The 22332-nt window shown below is 39.0% G+C and overlaps 1 protein-coding gene across 1 annotated transcript in view; it reads right to left on the reverse strand.

The window, feature by feature from the left end:
- The window catches only part of ITGA8 (integrin subunit alpha 8), a 170057-nt gene that overhangs the window by 75847 nt on the left and 71878 nt on the right, over window positions 1–22332 (reverse strand). The window contains 5 exon segments of the mRNA XM_077809430.1: window positions 7031–7178; window positions 8616–8683; window positions 9094–9231; window positions 11011–11165; window positions 11607–11662. Coding sequence (XP_077665556.1) covers window positions 7031–7178; window positions 8616–8683; window positions 9094–9231; window positions 11011–11165; window positions 11607–11662 — 565 coding nt within the window.

Below are 22332 nucleotides of genomic sequence, written 5' to 3' on the forward strand. Positions count from 1 at the left end.
TTGCTGTTGGGGAATGTCCAACTTCCCTTTGTAGGAAGGAAAAAAAAGGTGAGTTTTACTGCATGTCCAGAATGTTAATAACCATTCCAGCCTCTTGTAAAGGCAAGGAATGGGTTCTAGAGGCATAGACCCTCGAGGGAGAATGCCCTGCCAGCAGCCCTTCCCTCTTAAACCAAGGGCTGCTATATTGTGCACCTTTGTACTTGTATTGGGAATGGCAGCTCTGACTCTTTGATGGCCACCTTAGGAACATTGTGTGGAGAATGGAGGGGAGGGGAGGAATGGATCCAATGATCCCTTTGGCAGCGGAAGATAAAGAGAAAAATAATGAGTCAAGCTAAATTTGTATCAAGATGTTTCATCTCATCTTCATTGGCTTTGCCTAGGGTTCTCTCTCAGGAGGATAAAGTATCAGACCATCCTGGCCTTTGCTTCATACTGATTAATGAAGGTCACTGGTTAATACATTTTCAACCATCCACAATCTAATAAAGGACAAGTCCCCCAGTTTTGCATGAATCACTCAAACCTGGTGTGAAGGATGAGGGGCAGATGTGAATGGACTTATGAATACTGAATGTGACTGGCTCAGGAAATAATGACCTTGTACACATGACAGGGCTGTTAGGAAGGTAACACAAGGGTCCAGGTAAAACCCCTAATGATAAACTGGTTAGGATGTTACGAAACAATAGCTGGGCTATTAGCCATGAAGATACTCCTTCACTTCAGCCCAAAAGTTACACAACTGTATTGCCAAGGCTGGGAATAGACAGATCAAAAGAACTTAAAACAGTTAAAGTCAGTATCAAGAGCATGGGGGAGGCAGTTGTCAATGAGATGTTCACAGAAGAACAGGCTGACAGAGAGATACAGAGACGGGCCCTAAGGAGTGGGTCTGATGCAGCTGGGCCTTCCTGGGGATGGTAAGCCTTAGAGAGCATAGACATGCATAGAAACCGCTATAGTGTTAAATTCCTTTTTCTTTCATGCTTTGCTATGCTATTAAATAACACTTTGTTTGGTCATTGTATTAACTACTGGTTAGAGCTCTCAAAGGGAAGACTTGCAGGTTCTGAGTCCAGTTGACCTGCTGAGAAATCATGGACAGTACACAGAAGGTTGTAGCCTGAGATCTAGTCTAAGAGTGGGAGACTTATGAGATTCCAACCCAGGACAGGTGAAGGCATGAATTCTGGTACCTTAAAGAGTTGCACTCAGAGAACAGGGAGGAGTCAAAAGTATAGCTACCTCTGGAATGAAGACATCCGGTTGCAAATCCCATCTATTTGCTCAGTACTTTGGGGGAAAGGAAGTGGGATAAGGGCTGGTATTCTTTGATTTGCCTTTAATAACTTATCAGGTGGTTAATTTCTGCTGTGAGGTAATTTAACCTGTTAAATCTTTTCATGCTTTTAAAGGATTTGCCAAGGGTGCTTGGAGCTAAGAACAGGCACTCACACTGGGATAAGCTAACAATTGCAGTTAAATGTGTGTGGGAATCTATGTGCATAAATGCATATTCAACTCAATCCTTCTCTTGTGCAAATTTAGTTTCAGATGTTACATAAATGTCCAATCATCAGTACTATATAGTTTAAGATTGTTATATAAAAGTTGTACTATCCACCAGCACAAAGTATACCAACCTCTTTGTGACTTCCTCCTGCCAAAAGAGTCTGAGCAAATAGGTGGGTTTTGGAACTAAATTTCAGAGATTCATGCAAAATCAGTGGCCTGATCCTTAATTAGACTGTAAGTGGCGGATGGTACAGCATTTATGTAAAAGACAATGTCAAAGCTAATTTGTGCAATATAGGGATGGGGCAAAGGGTCAGTCTGTGATAGGATGCTCAAAGTGTGAAATTATCTTTGGTAATACTTTTCTTTTTCAGAGATCACCTCTTAGAGGTAGTTACAGCAAAGTTAGCGGTAGAAAAGCAAAATTAGAATGGGCAGCAGGAGGATAACAAGAAAAAGGAGAGAGATTTACACATCCAGCATTGCCAGTTCCATTGGTTTCACATGTAACTGAGCAACATTGTAGATTCAGCCACAGAACCCTTTTACTAGCCGTGTGAAGCAATTTATATTTTTATAGTAGCACGTGGCCTTTTTGGCAGTCTTGAACAGCAGCTAAACCCCACCAATTAACATTTGTACTCCCAGGGCACATTTTAACTGGAAAATGACTGGATGCTTTAACTAATCCAGTGCCTACAAATGCACTAAGAACTAACGGACTGTCTTGGCTGTCTCAGCAGTGAACTACTAATTGGTAAAAGGGTAGTTAATGGACCCAGACTACTGGAAAAAAATGCCCCCTGCTGCCCCCTTTAAAAAGTTATTTAACCATCTTTCACAATAATGTTGTATTTTCCCAGACAATGTAGATGGACATGCTTTTCAATTGACTGAGTGCCAACAGATGGATTATTGCTATTCAAACATTAGAAGACCTGATTTATATACCAAGAGGTTTACAATCTAGTTCCAATTAAATCATATCTCATCTAGCTAGCAACCTTGTACCTATTTCACTAACAAGATTTTACAAGTGAGCCAAGAAAGCTTTATTTTTTTGTTAAGTGTGTCACTCTCCCGCCCACAAAAGCATAGTGCTAATAGCACTGGCTATTTGTGTGAGAAGCCATGTGAGACCATCTCCATACATTGCAGCCAAGGCTCTCATTTTGACTGCAATGCCTCTGCTGTTCCTAGCCAGAGCAGAGACAGTGAGCCGTGCCAAACTGTGTAATATCTTTGTCATGTGGACAAACACCTAGCAGGGCTAGGAAAACACTTAATTTGCGTTCACTTATCACTTTATGAAGATTTGGACTCCAGTCTCCTGCAGAGTGGAAAAGCAAGAGCCTGTGTTTATTGTGCCATCCAAGATCAGTGTGATAAGCTTTTCAGGGCAGGGACTGTCTTTTTTTTCTATTTGTGCAATGCCTAGCACAATGGGGTCATGGTCCGTGATTGGGGCTCCCAGATGCTACCACAATCTAAATTACTGCTACTAATAATAGGGTTGATCATACTGTATTTCATTAACCAATTGGCAACTTAAGGAAGAATCAATCTATGCAATGGGTCAAGAAAATAAATGGTATCTTTTGACTTTTACACCTGAAGATTAAGAAGGGCATCAATCTGCAGCTGGGGAATGAGGGCCTGATTCTCCATTGGGTCGCATTTTGGTAGTCATGTATACCAGTGCAAAGAACTACCATTCTGATTTGGCTACACAAAGTACAAGGCGAAGGAAAATAAGAGCCTGAGGTAACAACACAGTAAAAGTACAGACATAGCACACTCAACGGTGCCTCGTATGCAGTGGAGTTGGAACAGTTTATCCATTGTGGGCCCTGTAAAGTAATATTGTTTTATCATTTTCCCTGAGTACCTAAAGTTTATAGAATAGCCAAAGGAATCTTTCCATAGACATATCAGACAGGTAACATTCAAGGGACATCTTTCAGTTAAGCCAGAGTAACTACAGAACAAATTGGAGTAATATCACATTGCCATTGCTCTGGCTTTATGCTGGAGTAACTGAGAGAAGAATTTGAGCCTAAAACTCTTCTGTGTTCTCCTTTTTCTTCTTTTCTCTTTTTCTGTATCCAAAGTGTGTATAAATAAGTACATGAGGGATAAATTTGGTCCACTTGTTTTATCTAAACTGAACTATATCCAGTTGTTACATTGGGATTGGTTTCGAGGAGCATATTGTCTCTTCCCTGTTACGGGAAGGCCAGTTATATAGGGACAATACTGATTATAGACATGGAGAGGGCCACTGCCTTTGATACAGTGAAGTGCCACTGAGGAACCTTGGGTGCAGAGGGCTAATGGCATGATGGTAACTGGTGCCATCACAAATCTAAAGGACTGTGCTGACATTACTGTGGGACTTCTGATTATTTGTATTACAGCATTGCCCAGAGTTCCAATCAGAATCAAGGCTTCATTGTGCTAGGTGTGGTACAAACACTTGTGGAGACATAGGGTGAAATCCTAACCTTGCTGAAGCCAATGGTAAAACCCCCATTAACTTCAATGGGTCCAGGATTTCACCCCTCGTTACAAACCAAGAGACGTATGCTTCCATACCTGAGTGTATCTTGGGTGTCACATTGCAAGTTGTTTTGATAAAGCCAGATATGCTGAAAGTTAGCCCTGTGCAAGGCAAGCCAGAGGCCTATGTTAAGATGCTTAAACTCTATCCGTGAATGGAATTAACTGTAAGCACTCTTTTATACTTTCAGCATTTGTATTAGATCAGCCTTTAAACATATGAACCTAATGCACCTGAAAGTAAGGCCATTTTGGGAATAAGATGATAAAAATGGTTGTAAATACTTCTCTTTTTTGCAAATTTCCTCTTTCTATAATGACAGAGAGGTAGAGCGCAATGAGAATGTAGAGGAAAGGGTGTAAAGGAACATTAGGGGTTTACAGGATGCATGTTTTAATCCATTCATTTTTTCATTTCAATTTGGTTTTTTAAATGACAGAGATTGTGCATTCATCTTTGTCAGGACTTCAACAGCTTTGAACAACTGTGGTAGCACAGAAAAGCAGCTGAAGATAGAGAACAACAGTCCATTTCTTATTAAATACCACATGCATATTTTATAACATGGGTAAATAGTACAATATGAATTTCGCTGTCACACAGACACTTTGGGTTGTGTTTTCTAGATTTTTATTTGTATTAAACTCAACGATAACGTTTGAATAGTATACTTTTTTTACAGTTCTAAAATCAGTAGAAGTCATTGGTTAACTTTCAGTACTGTATGAAAAGTTTACAAAAACTAAATCTTCTATACAAAATGTAATGCTGCCTAAGAATTATGAACACACTAGGACTAATGTTCTGCTATTTTTTAAAAAAGAACATAAATAGCAATCCCTCTGTCTGAATAAGGGCTGACAAGTAGGAGATGTGAATGAAAGGTTAATCAGTCTGCTCTAGTGCACAGAACATGGGATTGCAAATGTATGGAAAATTTAAGACAGCCTCATTAAGTCTGTATCAGCATTCACAAGCAGAGCTGGTCATGAAATGTATTTTACTTCCCACAAAAAAAAAAATCAAAGAAATTGAAAACTTTTGATCTAAAAAATTCATTTTACAGTAGTTGAAAACAAACCATTTTGGGGAGCTAGGGGTTATTTTTTCGTAACAAAAACCTGAAAGATTTTGATAACATTTTGATAGAAAGGGCATTTTTTATCTAGAAATTTTAGTAGGAATTTTTTCCCCACCATTTCTAATCAGAAGACTCTCTCCTCTCCAGGACCCAATCCAAAGTCCACTGAAGTCAATGGAAAGATTCTGATTAACTTCAGTGTGTCCCACAATGTCAGGAAGAATGATCTATTGCTTCTTGAGATCAACAGAGTAAAATAAAATAACCCAGCCAGATTGTGATCAGTACAGCTTCTTTCCTGTACATCGGTCAACAAAGTTAGAGTTACTGTGAGAGAGCAGGAGAAGAAAAATACGCTGAGAAGCAAGGAGTCAGGGAAGCTATTTTTAAGTGCACGTAAGGGGTGGAGTTCTCTTTAATTTCTAACAATAACAATAAATAAATAAATAAATAAATAATAAATTCAATAAATCTTCACTTTCCTTCTCATCAGTTCTTTTAACTGGGTTTATCCTATTGCAACTTTCAGTCCATCAGTAAGTAGATTGACAGAAGAAGAATCAAGAAATACACTGTCGATTACTTTCAACTCAATCAACAACATTTCTCTCTAGAAAGGAAATTAACTCCCCTCCAATTCCCAGGGCCTTTCTCTGTGTGTCACATTCAACAGTCAAAAAAAAAAAAAGTTGATGTTGCAACAGCTTGAGGGATTTATGTGCAGATGAGGTGATACTATCTTACTGTCCAGCAATGAATAAGTGAGATTTGTTTAAAAAAAACAAATGGCTGGGGCGGGGCTTAAGTAATTACTGTACAGTTCCATTGGACAAGCTTCTTTAAATAGCCTCTGTCTAAACATGATCAGTATGATTTCATGCTTCTTGGCCTACATATAAGGCCTTGTCTATACTCGCATCCACATGTAAGATACATGTAACTACAGGCCACAGTGAAAAGCACGTTGTGCCCAGACCCTCTCCCCTTTGCCCCCCCGCCAGAGCCTCTCCCTGTGGCTGGAGACTCTCCTTGTGGTGGGGCAAGGCTCCAGCAGCACCCTGCTGCAGGGAAAGGCTCCAGCAGTGGGGAGCTGCTGGAGCCTTTCCCCACTGCCTCTCCACTTCTGGAGCCTTTCCCTGTGCTGGGAGGCCGTGGGACACCACACTGGTTTTAGCAGTGTAGCCATGGAAGGCACTGCTTGGCCATGAAGAGAGCCATGAAGGGTACATACCCTAAGGTTCTAGCGTGTCTTTACTCCATTCGCCTTAACAGCAAACATGGCAAACCCACGAAAAAAACGCAGAAATTGGGCTTGTTTTTGGCTTAATTGGCTTGTGAGTTGCTTGTTGGCTAGTTTTTCGCTTGCAGCTTGTTGCTTCTTTTTTTTTTTTAATCGGCTCCCGGCAAACAGGGGCAGTGGGAGGCAAGCAGGGGCACAGCGGGCCTACCACAGTCCCAGACTGCCCGCCAGAGGGATCTAGTCACAACGTGTTGGGGTTCTGAGGAATTGGCTTGTTTTGGCCTTGTTTTGAAATGGGATTAGCTTGATGTTTGGCTTATTGTGAAAGTCAGGGTGCTTATTTACCATGTGAAAGTTGGAAACTGTGCTTAGTAGTACCTCACTGTCTATTTATACCCATGTTGTGTGCGGGGACACAAAGTGTATGGACCATACACACCACCGTAAGTACAGACATAGCCTAAGATAAAACAACTAATTTGAATGTAAATACACTTTTTAAAAGATTTGTACTACTTTTTTGATTAAAGCCACCAATCTGTTATCTAACCCTAGCTTGAATACACAGGGTGCTTTAACTCTGTGCCAGTCTTTTTTCTTTTAACACAGAATACCCCAATATGATTACCTTGTGGTTTCGTTCAACACCTGTGTAATCTGCTTCAGGTGGGATCTTTATATGAAGCTCAGCTTCATAGGCTCCTTCTCCATCATTCCGTGGGTTTATTATGAGCATGACACAATTTTCTTCTCCAATGATTAGTTGATCTTTATCTCTATAAAAACATACATCTGATCATGAACTTTGAAAATATATAATTAATTGGATTATAAACATTCACAATTAATCAACCTGTTTTGTCCATTTGTTCTCCTAGTGTCTATACTCAAAAATGTAGCAATTTTCTAAAAAAAAAAACTGCCTTCAAGTTCTATGCACAACCAGCTACTTGACATGCAATTTACAACACAAAAATAATCCCACGGAGAAACTCCACAAAAGATTTGCAAATTGTGAAAAAGGGAGTGTACTCTAGAACAGTGAGGAAGGGGTCCGGGCAAATGACTGTCCACAGTGGCACATGCAAAATGAGTTACAACAGAATATGGAAAGCAAGTTGTGTTAAACTCCAAAGCTCTGATTGCACCCTACCTATACAGGAATAGCTGATCATCATGGAATGAGAAAGGATTTCAGCCCCCAAAACCAGCACATCTCCTGAGATCCACTGAGACTAGAGCTGGGCAAATTTTTTCAGACTAATACTTTATTCACCAACAAATACAATTTCAGGTCAGCCAAAACTATTCAAGAATTTTTCACAAATTTGTTAAATAGTTTCAGCCAAAAAAATTTAAAAAATTATGAGCTAGATTCACAAGGGGATTTATGTGTCATTCACAAAACAGAAGAGAAGGAGTGGTGGAGCCCCCTTTTATAGCCTTTAGCCCACCTGGGAAGTCCTGGGTTTGAGTCTCCATTCTTCCTGAGTCAGAAGAGAGACTTTTGGCTTTTTGTTTCATCGAGAAAATTTAAAATTTTTCATTTAGGCTCAAACCAAACAATTTAAAAACTTTTTTTTTGTTTGGACGATGAACCAAAAAAAGCAATTATTTGCACAGCCCTAGCCAAGACACACATACATCTGATCATGATCTTTGAAGACACACACTAGCTCCACACTGACACTTGCCTCCGATGGCCTTCTCCAGTTCCTTGACAGCACAACTCCAGACCCATTATACTGCCTATAATTCCTTGCTGCCCCTAACCTATAACCTTTCCCCCATGTTTTTGACTTAACTAGATTATGACGCTGAGAATCAAGTGCCAAGCACAAAAACAAATGGGCCATAAAAACAAATAAAGTGAAAAGCCCTTTGCAATAGCAATTCATATTATCAACTGATATTGAGGGGTGGAAGCAGAGCTGTTCGGTTGTATGTTTCCCTATCATTGCTGAGTACAGTGAATGTTTGGGACAGATATATAGACAAAAATAGCCATATATAGGATTTATCTTTCTCTGTCCTTGGAAACCTGGTACTTGGCATCAGTAAGAAGGCATTGCTATAGCCAGCAACTGACCTGAGTTTCACATTTCAGCTAGTAGTTAAGGGAGTTAGAAGTGTCTACATTTCCTTCTGAGCTGTTTTAATGACCACCTGTATTCTATTAGGCATAATACAATTATTTTTTTGTCTAAACTTACGGTGTAGCTGAAAGTTTCAAATCAGGAATGCACATGTTGTCCTCGCCACAATCCACCAGAATGAAAGCCTATTCAAAACATGTACCAGCGGTATTAGAGTTCTTCCTTGAAAAAAATCAGTTCACTTCCTTGTCTTGATTATTACCAGCAATGCCACAAATGAAGGGGTTATTTCTGCAAACCTTTATGTACATGAGTAATCTCAATGACTATGTATGTAATGGTTTGTAAGATATGAATATATGAATCTTTCAAATTTTTCCCCACTATAACTTGGGGCTTTCATGTTCTACAATGCAATCAAAACAGTAGTTCTGGAAGAATTTTAAAAGATGCATGGTATTCTATTCCCATTAAATACATATTCTGAATCAATTAAACCCTTGTTGCATAACTGCTGTGAACACGATACACTATTTTAAGAAAGATGTGACAGATAATGTTTATATATAGAACATATTGCATGCAAGGTCCATACCTGCTCCCTAACAGTGCTTTCCTGATAATAGTTCAGTATTGGTTTCACAGCTAGGTCATCTACAAAAGTGGATTCATCCAAGCTGTAATTCAAACTAACACTGATTGGAGATAATTTATCTCGAAATTCTGTTTCATCCTGTGAAAGGTAATCACATAATAAAAACAACAGTTTAAAATGGCTGCTAAAGGTAAGGTGATAACAGCCATGAATTCAGGGTTTTGTCTGTATTGAAGGAATAAAACAGTGATTCTTTGAAGAGGGTCTTTGCAGACATTTTCTGATTAGGTGGTACAGTTAGGAAAGCGAGGTTACTCACCTGTAACTGGTGGTCTCAAAACACATTGCCTCCACAGACCCACACTCTGGAAGTAGCTTGCTGAGCTGCGTAGACTCAGAATTTTTTCAAAGCAGTAGCCTAGAATGAGGCCGTATCTAAAACTCCCATCAGTTCTTGACCACCTGGCAGGAATGGAGGGAGGGCACGTGTGGATCTGTGGAGGCAATATTGTTGGTTTGTTCCATAACCAAGGATTTATACACATCAGCCTTGGTAAAAGTCCACCATCTTTATTGCCTATGCAGCCCCTTATATACTGCTAAGCCCTTCTTATCCCCACGTCACCTTCCTCTGCCTTTCCAGGGTGGCCTTAATGCCTACCCAGACAGTGCATTAAGCAGTTCCAACTACAGGTGAGCAACAGTAATCTTTTCTCCTTCATAAATATACCTCCACAAAAGCCCCACTCTTGGAGACTGGAGAGCAGCAGTCATCCTGGAGGAGAAGACAAAGACTAAATGACAGCTCTGCTAAACCATCTCTTCAGACCTGACAGCTATGTTGAACAAAGGTTTAAAGCAATACTCCAGTGGGCTCCATATATTTCTTAGCTACAGGGATTTGGTGGTAATATGCTCATGAGGCTGCTATGGGTCTTCCAAGGATTCCGCACAAAATGAATGCGGTGACTTTCTCAACTGATAACCCTCACTTCTTTTTCCTTCACCGAGGAAGTGGATTAAGCAGATAGATGCTTAATATTAGCTATTTAGGACTCCAGAGCCATCATATAAGAAAAAAGAGGGGATCAATGTATGAAGGGAGGACAAGTCATCATTATCATTATTACTTTGCACTTATGTCCCACTTTCCCTTCATAGGTCTCAAAGTGGTTTATAAAGGTGGGTAACCATTATTATCCTAGTTTCATAGCTGAAGAAACTGGGACACCAAGAGCTTAGCTGATTTGCCCAAGTCTTTCTGTTTTATAGTTATCTTCTAATGAGTTTCAGCGTTTTGTTCTCATGTACCAGATCATCATCAGTGTGTGGTGTGCGACTGTTTACATCCAAATAACTTTGTTTGTTGTTTCCTGAAAATGTTTCTATTAACATTTCAAGATCTAATTATATTTATTTCACAAAACCTACATTTTAGCCCTAAACTGCTTGACGGAGTCCCTTTGAAATAGATATTGAAAAGTGAATTATCATTAAATTTAATATTTTAATGCAGTTATCTTACCATAGAGAGAATAAGTGATTTACACAGTATATACATGCTTTAGGAAAGGGAAAAACTTAGGCAGAATTGCAGGAAAAATTTCCTGACATTAAAACATATGTGGCTGAGGACTATTCGCCCATGGGAAGCCCCATTCCTTGAACGTAACTGGGCAAAAGATTTGTATGGAACTATCTTTTATTGACTAAGGAACGGACAAGATGACTTAATAGGTCTTTCTCACATTTAATTTTGTGATTATAGAACGTTCATGATAAGTGCTTTTTACTTTTTGATCATTCATATTTCTGAGATTAACAACATGACTGGCATTTTTCTATATTTTATTTTTTTATTCCTCCCATAATACTAAAACTATGAGATGACAGCCAAGAATATTGTAAACCACTTACTCGGAGATAAACAACAAAGTCCCGGCAATGGAGCTGTTTCTGTCTTTCTATCACAATGGGGAAGAAATGATGTGATTGATGGTAATCAAAGAAGAGGGTCCTTCTAACAGCTCCTTTCTGTTTCAATGAATCTAATTGCAATTCAGCTTGCAGTGCTAGAGAATGTAAGTATATGAAACATTTAACATGGAAAGAAAAAAGGGTGAACAAAATTATAGCTAATGTCAATAAACTCTTTCCAGTAAAAATAAAAGCCTACATTTCAAAATGGGTTGCTAGATTACAGCACATTAGGCATTGATCCAAAGTGCAGAATACGTATAATTTGAATTAATCTCTGTAACTTTATTTTCACAGTCAACATGTACTGTACACAATTTCTATTTCCTAAGATTCTTTCTTTTAAGAGCATTACAAAATAGTCAAGTTCTTGCTTTTATTTTGGCAACTTGCTCAGTTTAAATAAACAAAACAAAAACAGACAGTATTTTCTTAATTTATAAAGGACTCAATGCTGTATTCTTTGAATGCAGTCAAAATATCCAACTTAAATCAATGAGCCTTAAATAATTCATAGGTATATAAAACTTTCTTACCTATCTTATCTGAAATACTTTGACCTTCAAAAGCCACACAGACTCTTACAGTAAAACTATAAAAAGCAACAAAGAAAAATAATTAACAGCTAGAGCTTTGTACTGAGTCACTGATTCCATTATTTCTCAGTCTGCCTTTCCCCCTTCTTAAAGGTTGTTACAGAGCATTTGCTGCCCTGAACCAATTCAGCAATCTGTCTCACTAGCTCTGCATCAAGCAGCCTATACACAGTCCTTTAGTTTCTTACGATGGAATTAAAAAAAAGTATCTGTACATGTACACAGCTCACAAGCCTGTATTCTTTGCTCACCAAAAAAGCCAAAGGATGAAATCCTGATTCCACTGAAGTCAAGGACTAAAACTCCCGTGTACTTCAGTGGAGCCAGGAATTCACCCAGATACGTAAAGAGAACTTTTTTTAGTGCACAAGAAATTAGAGATCAGGCCAAAGAGTTTTCCATTTCAATTTAAAACTTTGTTGGAGTTGCCGATGAGATCAAGCCCTAAAGTAAAAGGTCACAAATTAATTGTTCAGGGTTTGTTATTTATTACATAAATGCATTGAAGCTGTATGCTAATTGCTTTATTTCTGGTGTGCGTTTTTCAAATCTCATGGCAAACTCTGTTCTCAGCATCACAGCCAGCAACATCCATGCCATTAAAGATAAACATATGGCACAAACTTCAACACATGGCCACCTAAGTTATATATTTAAAACTGCCCACTTTCTTTTCTCTACATGTCATGTCACTGATCCTTACTTATACTGGAAAATTAAAAGAGAAGACCTTCTCTAATGATAGAGATTGACCGCACTTTATTTTAACAAATTCTAGTGCATGTATTTTCCTTAATAAACCCATTATTTCTGTCGAATCAACATATGTAAAGGTGAAACCATAAAATTTACAAAAAGAAAAGGAGGACTTGTGGCACCTTGGAGACTAACAAATTTATTTGAGCATAAGCTTTCGTGAGCTACAGCTCACTTCATCGGATGCGTTCAGCTGTAGCTCACGAAAGCTTATGCTCAAATAAATTTGTTAGTCTCCAAGGTGCCACAAGTACTCCTTTTCTTTTTGCGAATACAGACTAACACGGCTGCTACTCTGAAACCATAAAATTTAGTAATGGTTGTGGAAAGGTTTCATTTTACAAAGAGATGTTTTATTACACAATACAAAATATAAACGTTTAATGACATGACATTCAAAAGCTTTCACAAATAACCACTGATGGTCTGTTAGACCATTATAACAAGGTTAATACTATTAGAAAGGCTTGACTTCCTGCTAATAGACACTACTGGAAACCCATCTTTAGTAACATGTTCTTGATGTCTAGTACTTGACACTACATACTAAAGTCCCAATTCTGCAAACCCATACTCCCACCCGTAATCAGCCATGGGAATACTCATTTGAGTAAGGGTTGCAGGGTGGGATATTAAAACTTGCAAATCTCCCTAGTTACTAATGATTCTTAGAGACTATTACAGTCAGTCTACACAGAGCCCGGTCAGCACTGGAACTATAAAATTGGCACATTTCACGTCAGACAATGACAACGTTAGATAAAATCCAAACACTCCTGAACTGGTCATTGCTTTTAAATACTATGCTAATGTTATGGTATGTACCAACATAGTCATGTAGTCAGCTCAAAACTAGTAATGTTACCTCTAAAATAACCTCTAATCATATTGTAACTGTGTATCAGCTTCCTCTGACAAGTATAATAAAAATGTGCCACATCTGGGATTCATATAACTCTCATGACCTTACTCAACATCTTCCTTCAAGGCAAACAATTTCCTTCATACCATTAAGCAAGACTTCACCATAGGCTCCAGAGGCTATTAGAAGTGTTGATTCCAATTCCCCTGAAAAACTGCAAATTTGGGCCAATTTACATTTCTCCTAGAATTACCAATTAGAGATGAAATAATTGACCATTTCTAAATATATGGGCCAGTGTAGAGTGGGCATTAAATGGAGAACATATACTTTGCTGAACTGATATGCAAAGAATTTAGTCATCAGCCTTTATAGGCCAAATTGTGGCACAGCTAGGGCACCCGTGTAGGAAAGTAAGGAGGTACAAAGTGCCCTCTTATACCCCTGTGGCAGCTATCTACATAACAGGTAACTGCACGAGAGGGGAATCAGACTTTGTGGAGCAGTTAGCCCCTCCCCACTCAGGTGGGTGGGAGCTGTAAGGAGCAGGCAGAATCTTGACTCTGTCCTCTCAATGCCCCTGGTGGTGTAGCTGTGCTACTGTGTCAGAAAGCATGCTGGGTATAAACCCGTCACAGTGTACTCTTGCCCTGCAGCAGAAACCCCTTCACAAGTCAAAATCCCCTTCCTTGGCTGACCCAGGGACAGCGCAACAAGGCACTCAAAGTGATGCGTTTCACTCAGATGAAGTGAAATTTAAGATTAAGGTGTCCCTTTAAGATTAGGAAATTTGTATAACACTTATGTTGAAATCAGGACTTATATAAAACTACTTAAAAATACATTATGCTGTTTGTAGTTTGAATTAAAAAGTCATTATTGAAACAATACAATTTTAATGCATTTTGAACAGTTGAGAAATAAGATATGTTAAAAATAGGTTAGGAACATTGCAGTTTAGTCCAAGATCCTACTCTGCTTTCATAAACACAGCAGATCATCATGCACTTCATATGACTGGGCTCAGTTAGTTGGCCCTTATATAAAATTCATGGCTCATCCTTCCCTTCCAGGAAGAATAGGTCCAGGAGGTGAATGTTTACATGGAAGAGCTTCTGCAGATCTGTCAGTCCACTGCATCCTCCCCTCTGAGAGGTAGGGCCAATAAGGCTATGGAGTAGGAAGTTTTTGGGTCCTCCAGCACCCCTACTGAGCAGAGATCCACAGCATATTCAGGAGGCCCCAGAAGTCTCTGACTGAATTCAAAGATCCCCTCCGCTTCTGGGCTCCCCACAGCTGAGACAACATAACCAGCAACATTGCCTCATTGGCCCATGGCTTCCTGCCCCAGATGCCTTGTCTTTGAAACATGTGGAGAGGATGTTACTCTCTTTAGAGTCAACTCTCTTTAGAGCCAACTTTCTAATCGCACAAAATGAAACACCCGACCCTTCTCTGAGGCTTCGTCCCTACTCACTCCATCCCCCCTCCCTCCGTCACTTGCTCTCCCCTACCCTCACTGACTTTCACTGGGCTGGGGCAGAGGGTTGGGGTGCAGGAGGGGGTGAGGGTTCTGGCTGCAAGTGTGGGCTCTGGAGTGGGGCCAGGGATGAGAGGTTTGGGTGCAGGAGGGGGCTCCGGGCTGGGGTCAAGGGGTTTGGAGTGTGGGAGTGGACTCAGGGCTGGGGTGCAGGTCCACGAGGGAGTCTGGGTGTGGGAGGGGGTTTAGGGCTGGGGCAGGAGGTTGGGGTGTGGGCTCTGGGAGGGAGCTAGGGTGCGGGATGGGTCTCAGGGCTGGGCAGGAGGTTGGGGTGCAGTAGGGGGTGCAGGCTCTGGGAGGGAGTTAGAGTGCAGTAGGGGGTTTGACTTGAGGCAGGCAGTTGCAGTGTGGGTTGGGGCTTCAGCCAGGTGGCGCTTATCTCAGGCAGCTTCCGGTGAGCAGCGCAGCAGGGCTAAGGCAGGCTCCTTGACTGCCCTGGCTCTGTGCAGCTCCCACAGGCACTGCCCCTACAGCTCCCATTGGCCGCTGTTCCCGGCCAATGGGAGCAGCAGAGCTGGCGCTCGGGCAGCCGCTGGAGCTTCCCTGATCACCCCTGTGTCTAGGGGCCGCAGGGACATGCTGGCCATTTCCAGGAGCTATGTGGAGCCAGGGCAGGCAGGGAGCCTGCTTTAGCCTTGCTGCCCCGCCAACCAGACTTTTAACGGCCCAGTCAGCTGTGCTGACTGGAGCCGCCATAGTCCCTTTTCGACCAAGCATTCCAGTCAAAAACCGGATGCCTGGCAACCCTAAGCAGCAGTAGTCTTTATACATTTTATAGGGTAAAATACTGCCTCTCTAAGAAGAGAATATGCCCTGTTTAGAGCCTGTCCCCCAAACTCTTCCACCTTGGCCCTGCTCCCTGTCACATGGATTGCACCAACACCACACTGATCCAGGAGGCAGAAGATGTCGCTACTAGGGTTGGTTGAAAACAGGAGTTATTATCCCTTAAAATTTTGAAACAAAATGAAAAATTTCTGTTTCGTTTGAAATTTTTTGCAGCGGTTTCTGAAAAAACAAACCAAATTCAATGGATTCTAAATGAGAATTTTGTCAGTTTTGTTTTCGTTTTTCCACCTGTCTATTCCCCCCAAGTGAAAATTTTCATTTAAAATAATTTTGTTGAAAAATCAGAAAATTTCAAATGATGTTAATTTTTCCTGAAATTATAAATTTTTCTCTCAAAAGTCATTTATAATCAATGAAACTTGGAGGAAAATGTTTGACCAGATCTAGTGGCTACATGAAAATGCCACTCTATCCTTCTGAAAAGGCACTTAGCAGTATGTATACAGGGTATGGGTGACACATCAGAGTTTGGCAATACAAACTCTAAGTGGAGTTTACTATATTTAATTATACAGTGTAAAAATCAAAAGAATGAAAACCTCATCTCTTAGGATCAGATCCTCTGCTGATGGGAATCTTCACAGTTCCATTGATTTCAATGGTGCTATAATGTTTTACACCAGCAGAGGATTTGTCTTTTAGTATCTTGTCAAATCCAAGTGATATTTTTGATCATTAATTTAAACTACATTAGTATTTACTTTGCATGATAGTGTGAAAAACTGAGTACTGAGTATATGTACTACTGCCCACTTCTGGTTGGAATTGGAACTGCACATCATAGGCCCTTGAAATGCTAACACAGCTAATGTGAACTCCTTTAGCTCAAGTCCCAGTGAGCTGTGCTTTAGAAACAAGATAATCCAACTTGTGTCCCCTGTGCCATCCTGGTGCGCAGCACAGTAACAATGGTGAAATCCTAAATTGCACAAAATTTGACACTGGGAATATTTAGTGCAGAAATATTTCTAAAGAGATCACACAGTTTAGTCATAAACACTATTAGATTGGTGGTAAGTTAACTATTTTGAAAGTAGCATCAAGTTTAAGGGAGATCTTGTGATGTTTAAATGGGTTTGTTTGTACTATGAGGCACTCTATGCTTGTAAGAAGTGGGAAAAGCTAAAAATAACAGATTTTATAATAAGTAAGGCCGAGAGAGTTAGAGCAGTTAAGCAGGACTGGAGTCAGAAGGGTTTCTGAGATCTGGAAAGTTGATTTAAAGCTCTGTGCTAAAATAGACTGAGTTCAACTTTCAAACTTCTTGCAAATGCAAGTTGGTATGGTGATTACTCAACAAGCAGGACAATTTTGAACAATTAAAGGAAGAGAACTGCTGTAGATAAGAAACAACTTGGAAATGGCATCTTTGTCCTTTGACTGTATGGCCTTGTCTGTATCAACAGTCTTGGATGACGTGGAGTAAGAAGACTAGAATCTTGTCTTCCCTATAGTGTCTATCATTGCTACCACCATGAGAGCTACACTGGTGGCTATAAAATGAAGCCCATGATTGAACAGACAACAAGGTTTTTCCTCCAAACCTTAAAACAACAGAACAGTTTGCTTGAAATAAATCTATACCCTTCGATCTGATGTAAAAACCCAGATCAGTGTATTTTAATTCTAACACAACTGAATATTACAAAAAAAGTGATAGCGAGATATAATACAAGCAGTTGCATCTCTCTAATTATCTTCTTATAAGTTTTCTGCCTTGAATTTAGGCATAAACAAAATCTAGTGAATCTTTGTATATATAGTTTATATATAGTATATATATATATATATATCTTTTGTGCCAGCTAAATCTTTGACTTTGTGAATATCTGTAAATATGATTTAAAATACATTGGTTTGGCCTTCTGACTCAATTAATGCCTACCCGTTATCCTTCCTTAGGAGAGATGTATAAAGTCACAAATCACCACCTTATGGACCCTGGAGACTCAAAGCTTGGTCTGTCAAAAACAAGGAGTGATGTAGGTTACACATTCCACAGTGTGTAAAGGCTGGACTGTAGAAATTTTTTTTGACAGAATAGTTTTCTGCTGAGAGATGGAATTTCCTTGAAATAGACATGTTTTGTAGGAATGTGTCAGTTTTGACAAAATTTTCCTTGGGAAAAGGTCAAAAGAAATAGTTCTGACTTTCTTGCTCTATTGTGATAGTATTGAAATGTTTTAACTACCATTTAGATTCATGTGGACTTTTATAGTCTATTAAATATTCACTTAAATATATTGACATATTACATTGATTGTAATTTATTACATTTAATATTGTAACAGACTATAAAGGCAAAACAAAATGAATTGACATTATCTAAATAAAACAATAAAGTTCCCATCAAACATGTTGATTTTGATTAAACTACATTTTCTCTGATCAGTATGGGTTTTGGAGGACTCAACCTGTGCCTACACCATGGTCTTGCCAGCCTTGCCTCTCAGAGGGGAGGATGCAGTGTACTGGCAGAACTGCAAAATTTCAAGTCTTTCATATAAATGTTTGTCTCTTGGCTTGGTTCTCTATGGAAGGAAAAAATGAGCCTTGGCTTTTACTTAAGAGCTGAGCAACTGATCTGTCATATGAAATGCATTATGATTTGCTGTGTTTACGACAACAGAATCGGGTCTTTGATTAATCTACAAAATGTTACTAACCTTAAAATTATACCAAAATGCTAATTAAAACAGTTCTATTCTTAGTATCTTAGTCTAAGTAAAATGCATGGACTAGATCATGATTATAAGGTTATAGATCATATAAAAATCAGAGCAAAATTATTCAATGGTCCTGACTGGAACTTTTTTGGAATTTTTGTCTTATGGAAATTTTTGAAATTGTGGAACATTTTTTTTGTCTCAAAATATCAGACTTTTCCCTGGAAGGAAAATTCCACTTTTCATCCATCTCTCCTGAACTGAAGTTTGTAACAGAAATATTTTGATTCTGGTTTGTAGATGTGGAGATATGTAATGCATAAAGAATTTGATTGGGGACATATCAATATGATAAACAGAAATGATTGTCAGTTCCTAATACAACTTATTTACTATTATTGATAATTCATTCAACACAAAGGGAAATGTGGTTAAAGATTTGATACTATAGACTCCTATTCTGCTCACAGATGAATCCTTGCCAGCTACTCCACAAACATCTACAGCTGAGCAGTAGAGGCAGATACCCCTCTATTTTGGTGAGCCATTCACTCAAACACATAACAGTCAGCAATTTCTGAGTGGAAAATGTAGCTCCTCAAATTCATCATTTTAAGTTGCCTTTAGAAGCTCCAATATTTAGTATACTTTCAGGTTGCCATGGTAAAAATCATTACCCCATGTCTAATCCACAGAAATATGCATTCAAGTCACTCCAAACAAAGTTTTCAAATGCCTAAATCCACACTTTCTGGGATACTGATCATATCATTTGAACTGATGGGAGTAGCAAGTACTTGGCACTAGAAATGATAAAAGATTATTAACTCCCTCTCCCCCAAAACAACTCCCCTGAAAAATGTCAGAGATGTTTCCATTTTGCAAGGTTCAAAACTGACCCACTCTGTTTTTTTCCTCCAAAAATTGTCACTATTTTTAATTTATTTTTTATTAAAAGTTTTATAGACATTTTTCATTTACTGAAAACCTGGTTTACTGAAAATTTTCAATAAACCATTTCAACAGTGGATTAGATAATGCTAAATTTTAATTACAAAGTTGCAATTTTTTCTTTGGCAAAGAACATCACCCTATTTTACAGAGTGGGAAGTGGAGGCTTAGAAATGGTAAAATGCTTGTGTGAGGGATCACCATAGTTTGGTAGATCAGAGGGTGGATAGTCAGCACTTCTGAAAATTAGATTCTCCAAAATGTCTCAGATTAGTCCCCCAAAATGGAGATATTCAAATCAACAGTCATAAATTTAGGCCGTAAGTTCTAACCCTGATTCTGATACCTTTTTGCTGTATAGCCTTAGGCAGGTCAGTTAACTTCTCTGAACTTCAGTTCCCTCATTGCTAAAATGGGAATAGTACTATTTGCCTACTTCATACAAATGTTGTGAGGGCTAACTAAATACCATTTGTAAACTGTGATTAAAGTGTAAAACAGCAGTCAGGCCAATAGGTGCTCAGATTTCACTGTGATAAGCAGCGGCACTCGAACATTTTTAATAGTGAGGGTGCTAAAAGCCAGTCCCCTTTCCCCTGACCATCCCTCCCCCACCCCCCAGAGGTGAGGCCGGGAGCAAAGCCCCAAGCACGGGGCAGCAGCCGGGACCCTGGGCATGTGGGGTGGTAACAGAGCCCTGGGTGCAGGGTGGCAACTGAGACCCCAGGGCCAGGCTGGCAGCCAGGAGCCTGGGGGTGCTGCAGCACCCCCTGCACTCCTAGTTCCTGCACCTATGGTGATAAGTGCAATAGAAGAGGCACAGGTAAGAACAGAACGCGGTTGTCCCTGGCCCCCAGTCTTGTGTTCAATGTACTATATAGTTTGGGGACTACTATTCCAACAGCCTTTCGAAAATTCAAAAGTGTGATTTTTTTTTTTTTTTAATTACAGGAACTGGCTCTTTGATTTTTCACAAACATCTAGATAGTGAAAAGCTTCCATGGGACATTTGGTTGAATAGTTTTGAATTTCAGAAAGTTGCAGCAAATTCGTGATGATTTTCTTAACTCAATTTTTGAATGAAGAGAATTTTGTTAGGAATATTTTCCTCGGCTTCAGTAGATGCCCTTCTAACTAAGTAACACAGATACCATACTAGTAAAGTAGTACATGCATAAGTCTAAAAGATCAGGATAAAGCCCAAAGAATTTTGCAGAGAGTATAAAAAAGAAATTGTATGTGTTTATGGCATTTTGCCCTATGCTTTAGTTTTATAATCTTAGATGATGGCTAAAACAATATTTTCCTAATACTGGAAAGCATACAGTAATCCAAATCTTCTTAGACTTCCTGAAACTTTTCTGGTAGGATGGTTTTCTTTCATTCTTCTAATTTTGAAATGTCAGTCAACAGGCATTTCACACAAGTTGCACAGCTGGCTAAGAGATACAGAAATCTATCCCATGGGATGGAGGAATTATTTGCCTATTGGAGTTTCCCTACTAATTGTTTTCATATGTACAATACAAGGTTATATCAACGAGAGAGAAAAATTACAGCATGGAAAATCAACAGCTGCTCTTCAATCATTTTGGGAGACTGAATTAATTTACTTTGTATAGTAGGAGCTGAACCTTTAGGGAACTGTAGATTATAATATAATAGCCAGAAATGTAATCATCCTTCTACTAAGACACTTGAATTATATGTAAAACTCTTGTAGATATAAACCAAAAACATCTTTCAGATTATTCCAATACAAAGAACAAGTATTAAAGGAATAACTTTATCCTCATAGTACATTCTCCTCTCCCAATAATATATTGCATTTGGAATGTGACCCATGACAGAAATATTTTAATGTTTCCTGAAGAGTTGTGCAGGAACCAAATTTTTATTTTGGGGGAATTTCACAGTTTCAAAATTTCTTCTGTTCCAGAATGAATACAAAAATTAGAAATTTCTCACAGACAGAAATTCAAAAACGAATAAATACATAAATAAATAATTTTGGCTAGCTGAAATGTTTTATTCCAATTTTGTTATGTATATAAAATTTCAAAATGGCAAATTGAAATGTTACATTCTGAAAAGGTCAAAACTTTTTGAAATGTCTTTTAGCAAATTTTCTTTCTCAATGAATTTTTACAGAAGGCAGCATTTCTGCAAAATGTTTTACTTTCAACAAATCAGGAATTTCTGACAGAAGAATGTTCCAACCAGCTCTAGTTGTCTGTCTCCAGCTGCTGGTAGGAGGTTACTTTATCTTACTGCTTTTAAGACAATGTAGAAACATATATTAATAAATGGTGAACCTTTTCAAAAAGGATCCATTAAATCTATTTTTTTTAAAAGAATATATATTCTATAGCTCAATGTTTATAACAAAAGTGTGCTGTGTTTCTTTGTGTTTGGGGTATTATTCACCTTATGATGAATAAATGAAAGAACATGATACATGTAAACAATGAAGGAACAATACATCTCCCACATTGATGGCGAATGTTTCTAAAATGCTAACATGGAATAATGCCAGTCTTTAAGTATTCACTGTTTGGGTTGAATAAATAAGCCTTTTTTGAGAGCTTCCTCTCTTTCTTCTGTTTCATTTCCTTTTACTACACTCCGCTACCTTGAAAGACTGCGTGAAAGCAAGACTCCAACTGGCCAAGAAGAGCTGGATACAACTTCCTATGGAACTGGTTATAGGAGTGCAAAACAAGGCATTCTGTCCCTTCCTTAAATGGATGAGCATTCTCCTTCCTCATACAAAATATGGGGTGAAACAAAATGGCAGCATATTAAGTCAATAGAGTACCGGGGATGTAGCATCAATGTAATAACTTATACATCCTCAGTGAACAACTGCATCCTTACCAAACAGGGAAATGGGTTCACTTTTGTAATAGGATATTTTCCATCCAATCTGGTCTGTTCCACCCACTCAGACACCACATTTGAATTTAGGGCATGATCCTATGAGATGCTGCGCGCATCCTCAACTACCATGGGATATGATGATGCTCAGCACCTCTCAGGATT

This window comes from Eretmochelys imbricata, chromosome 2 (assembly GCF_965152235.1).
Source record: "Eretmochelys imbricata isolate rEreImb1 chromosome 2, rEreImb1.hap1, whole genome shotgun sequence".
Lineage (NCBI taxonomy): Eukaryota > Metazoa > Chordata > Testudines > Cheloniidae > Eretmochelys > Eretmochelys imbricata.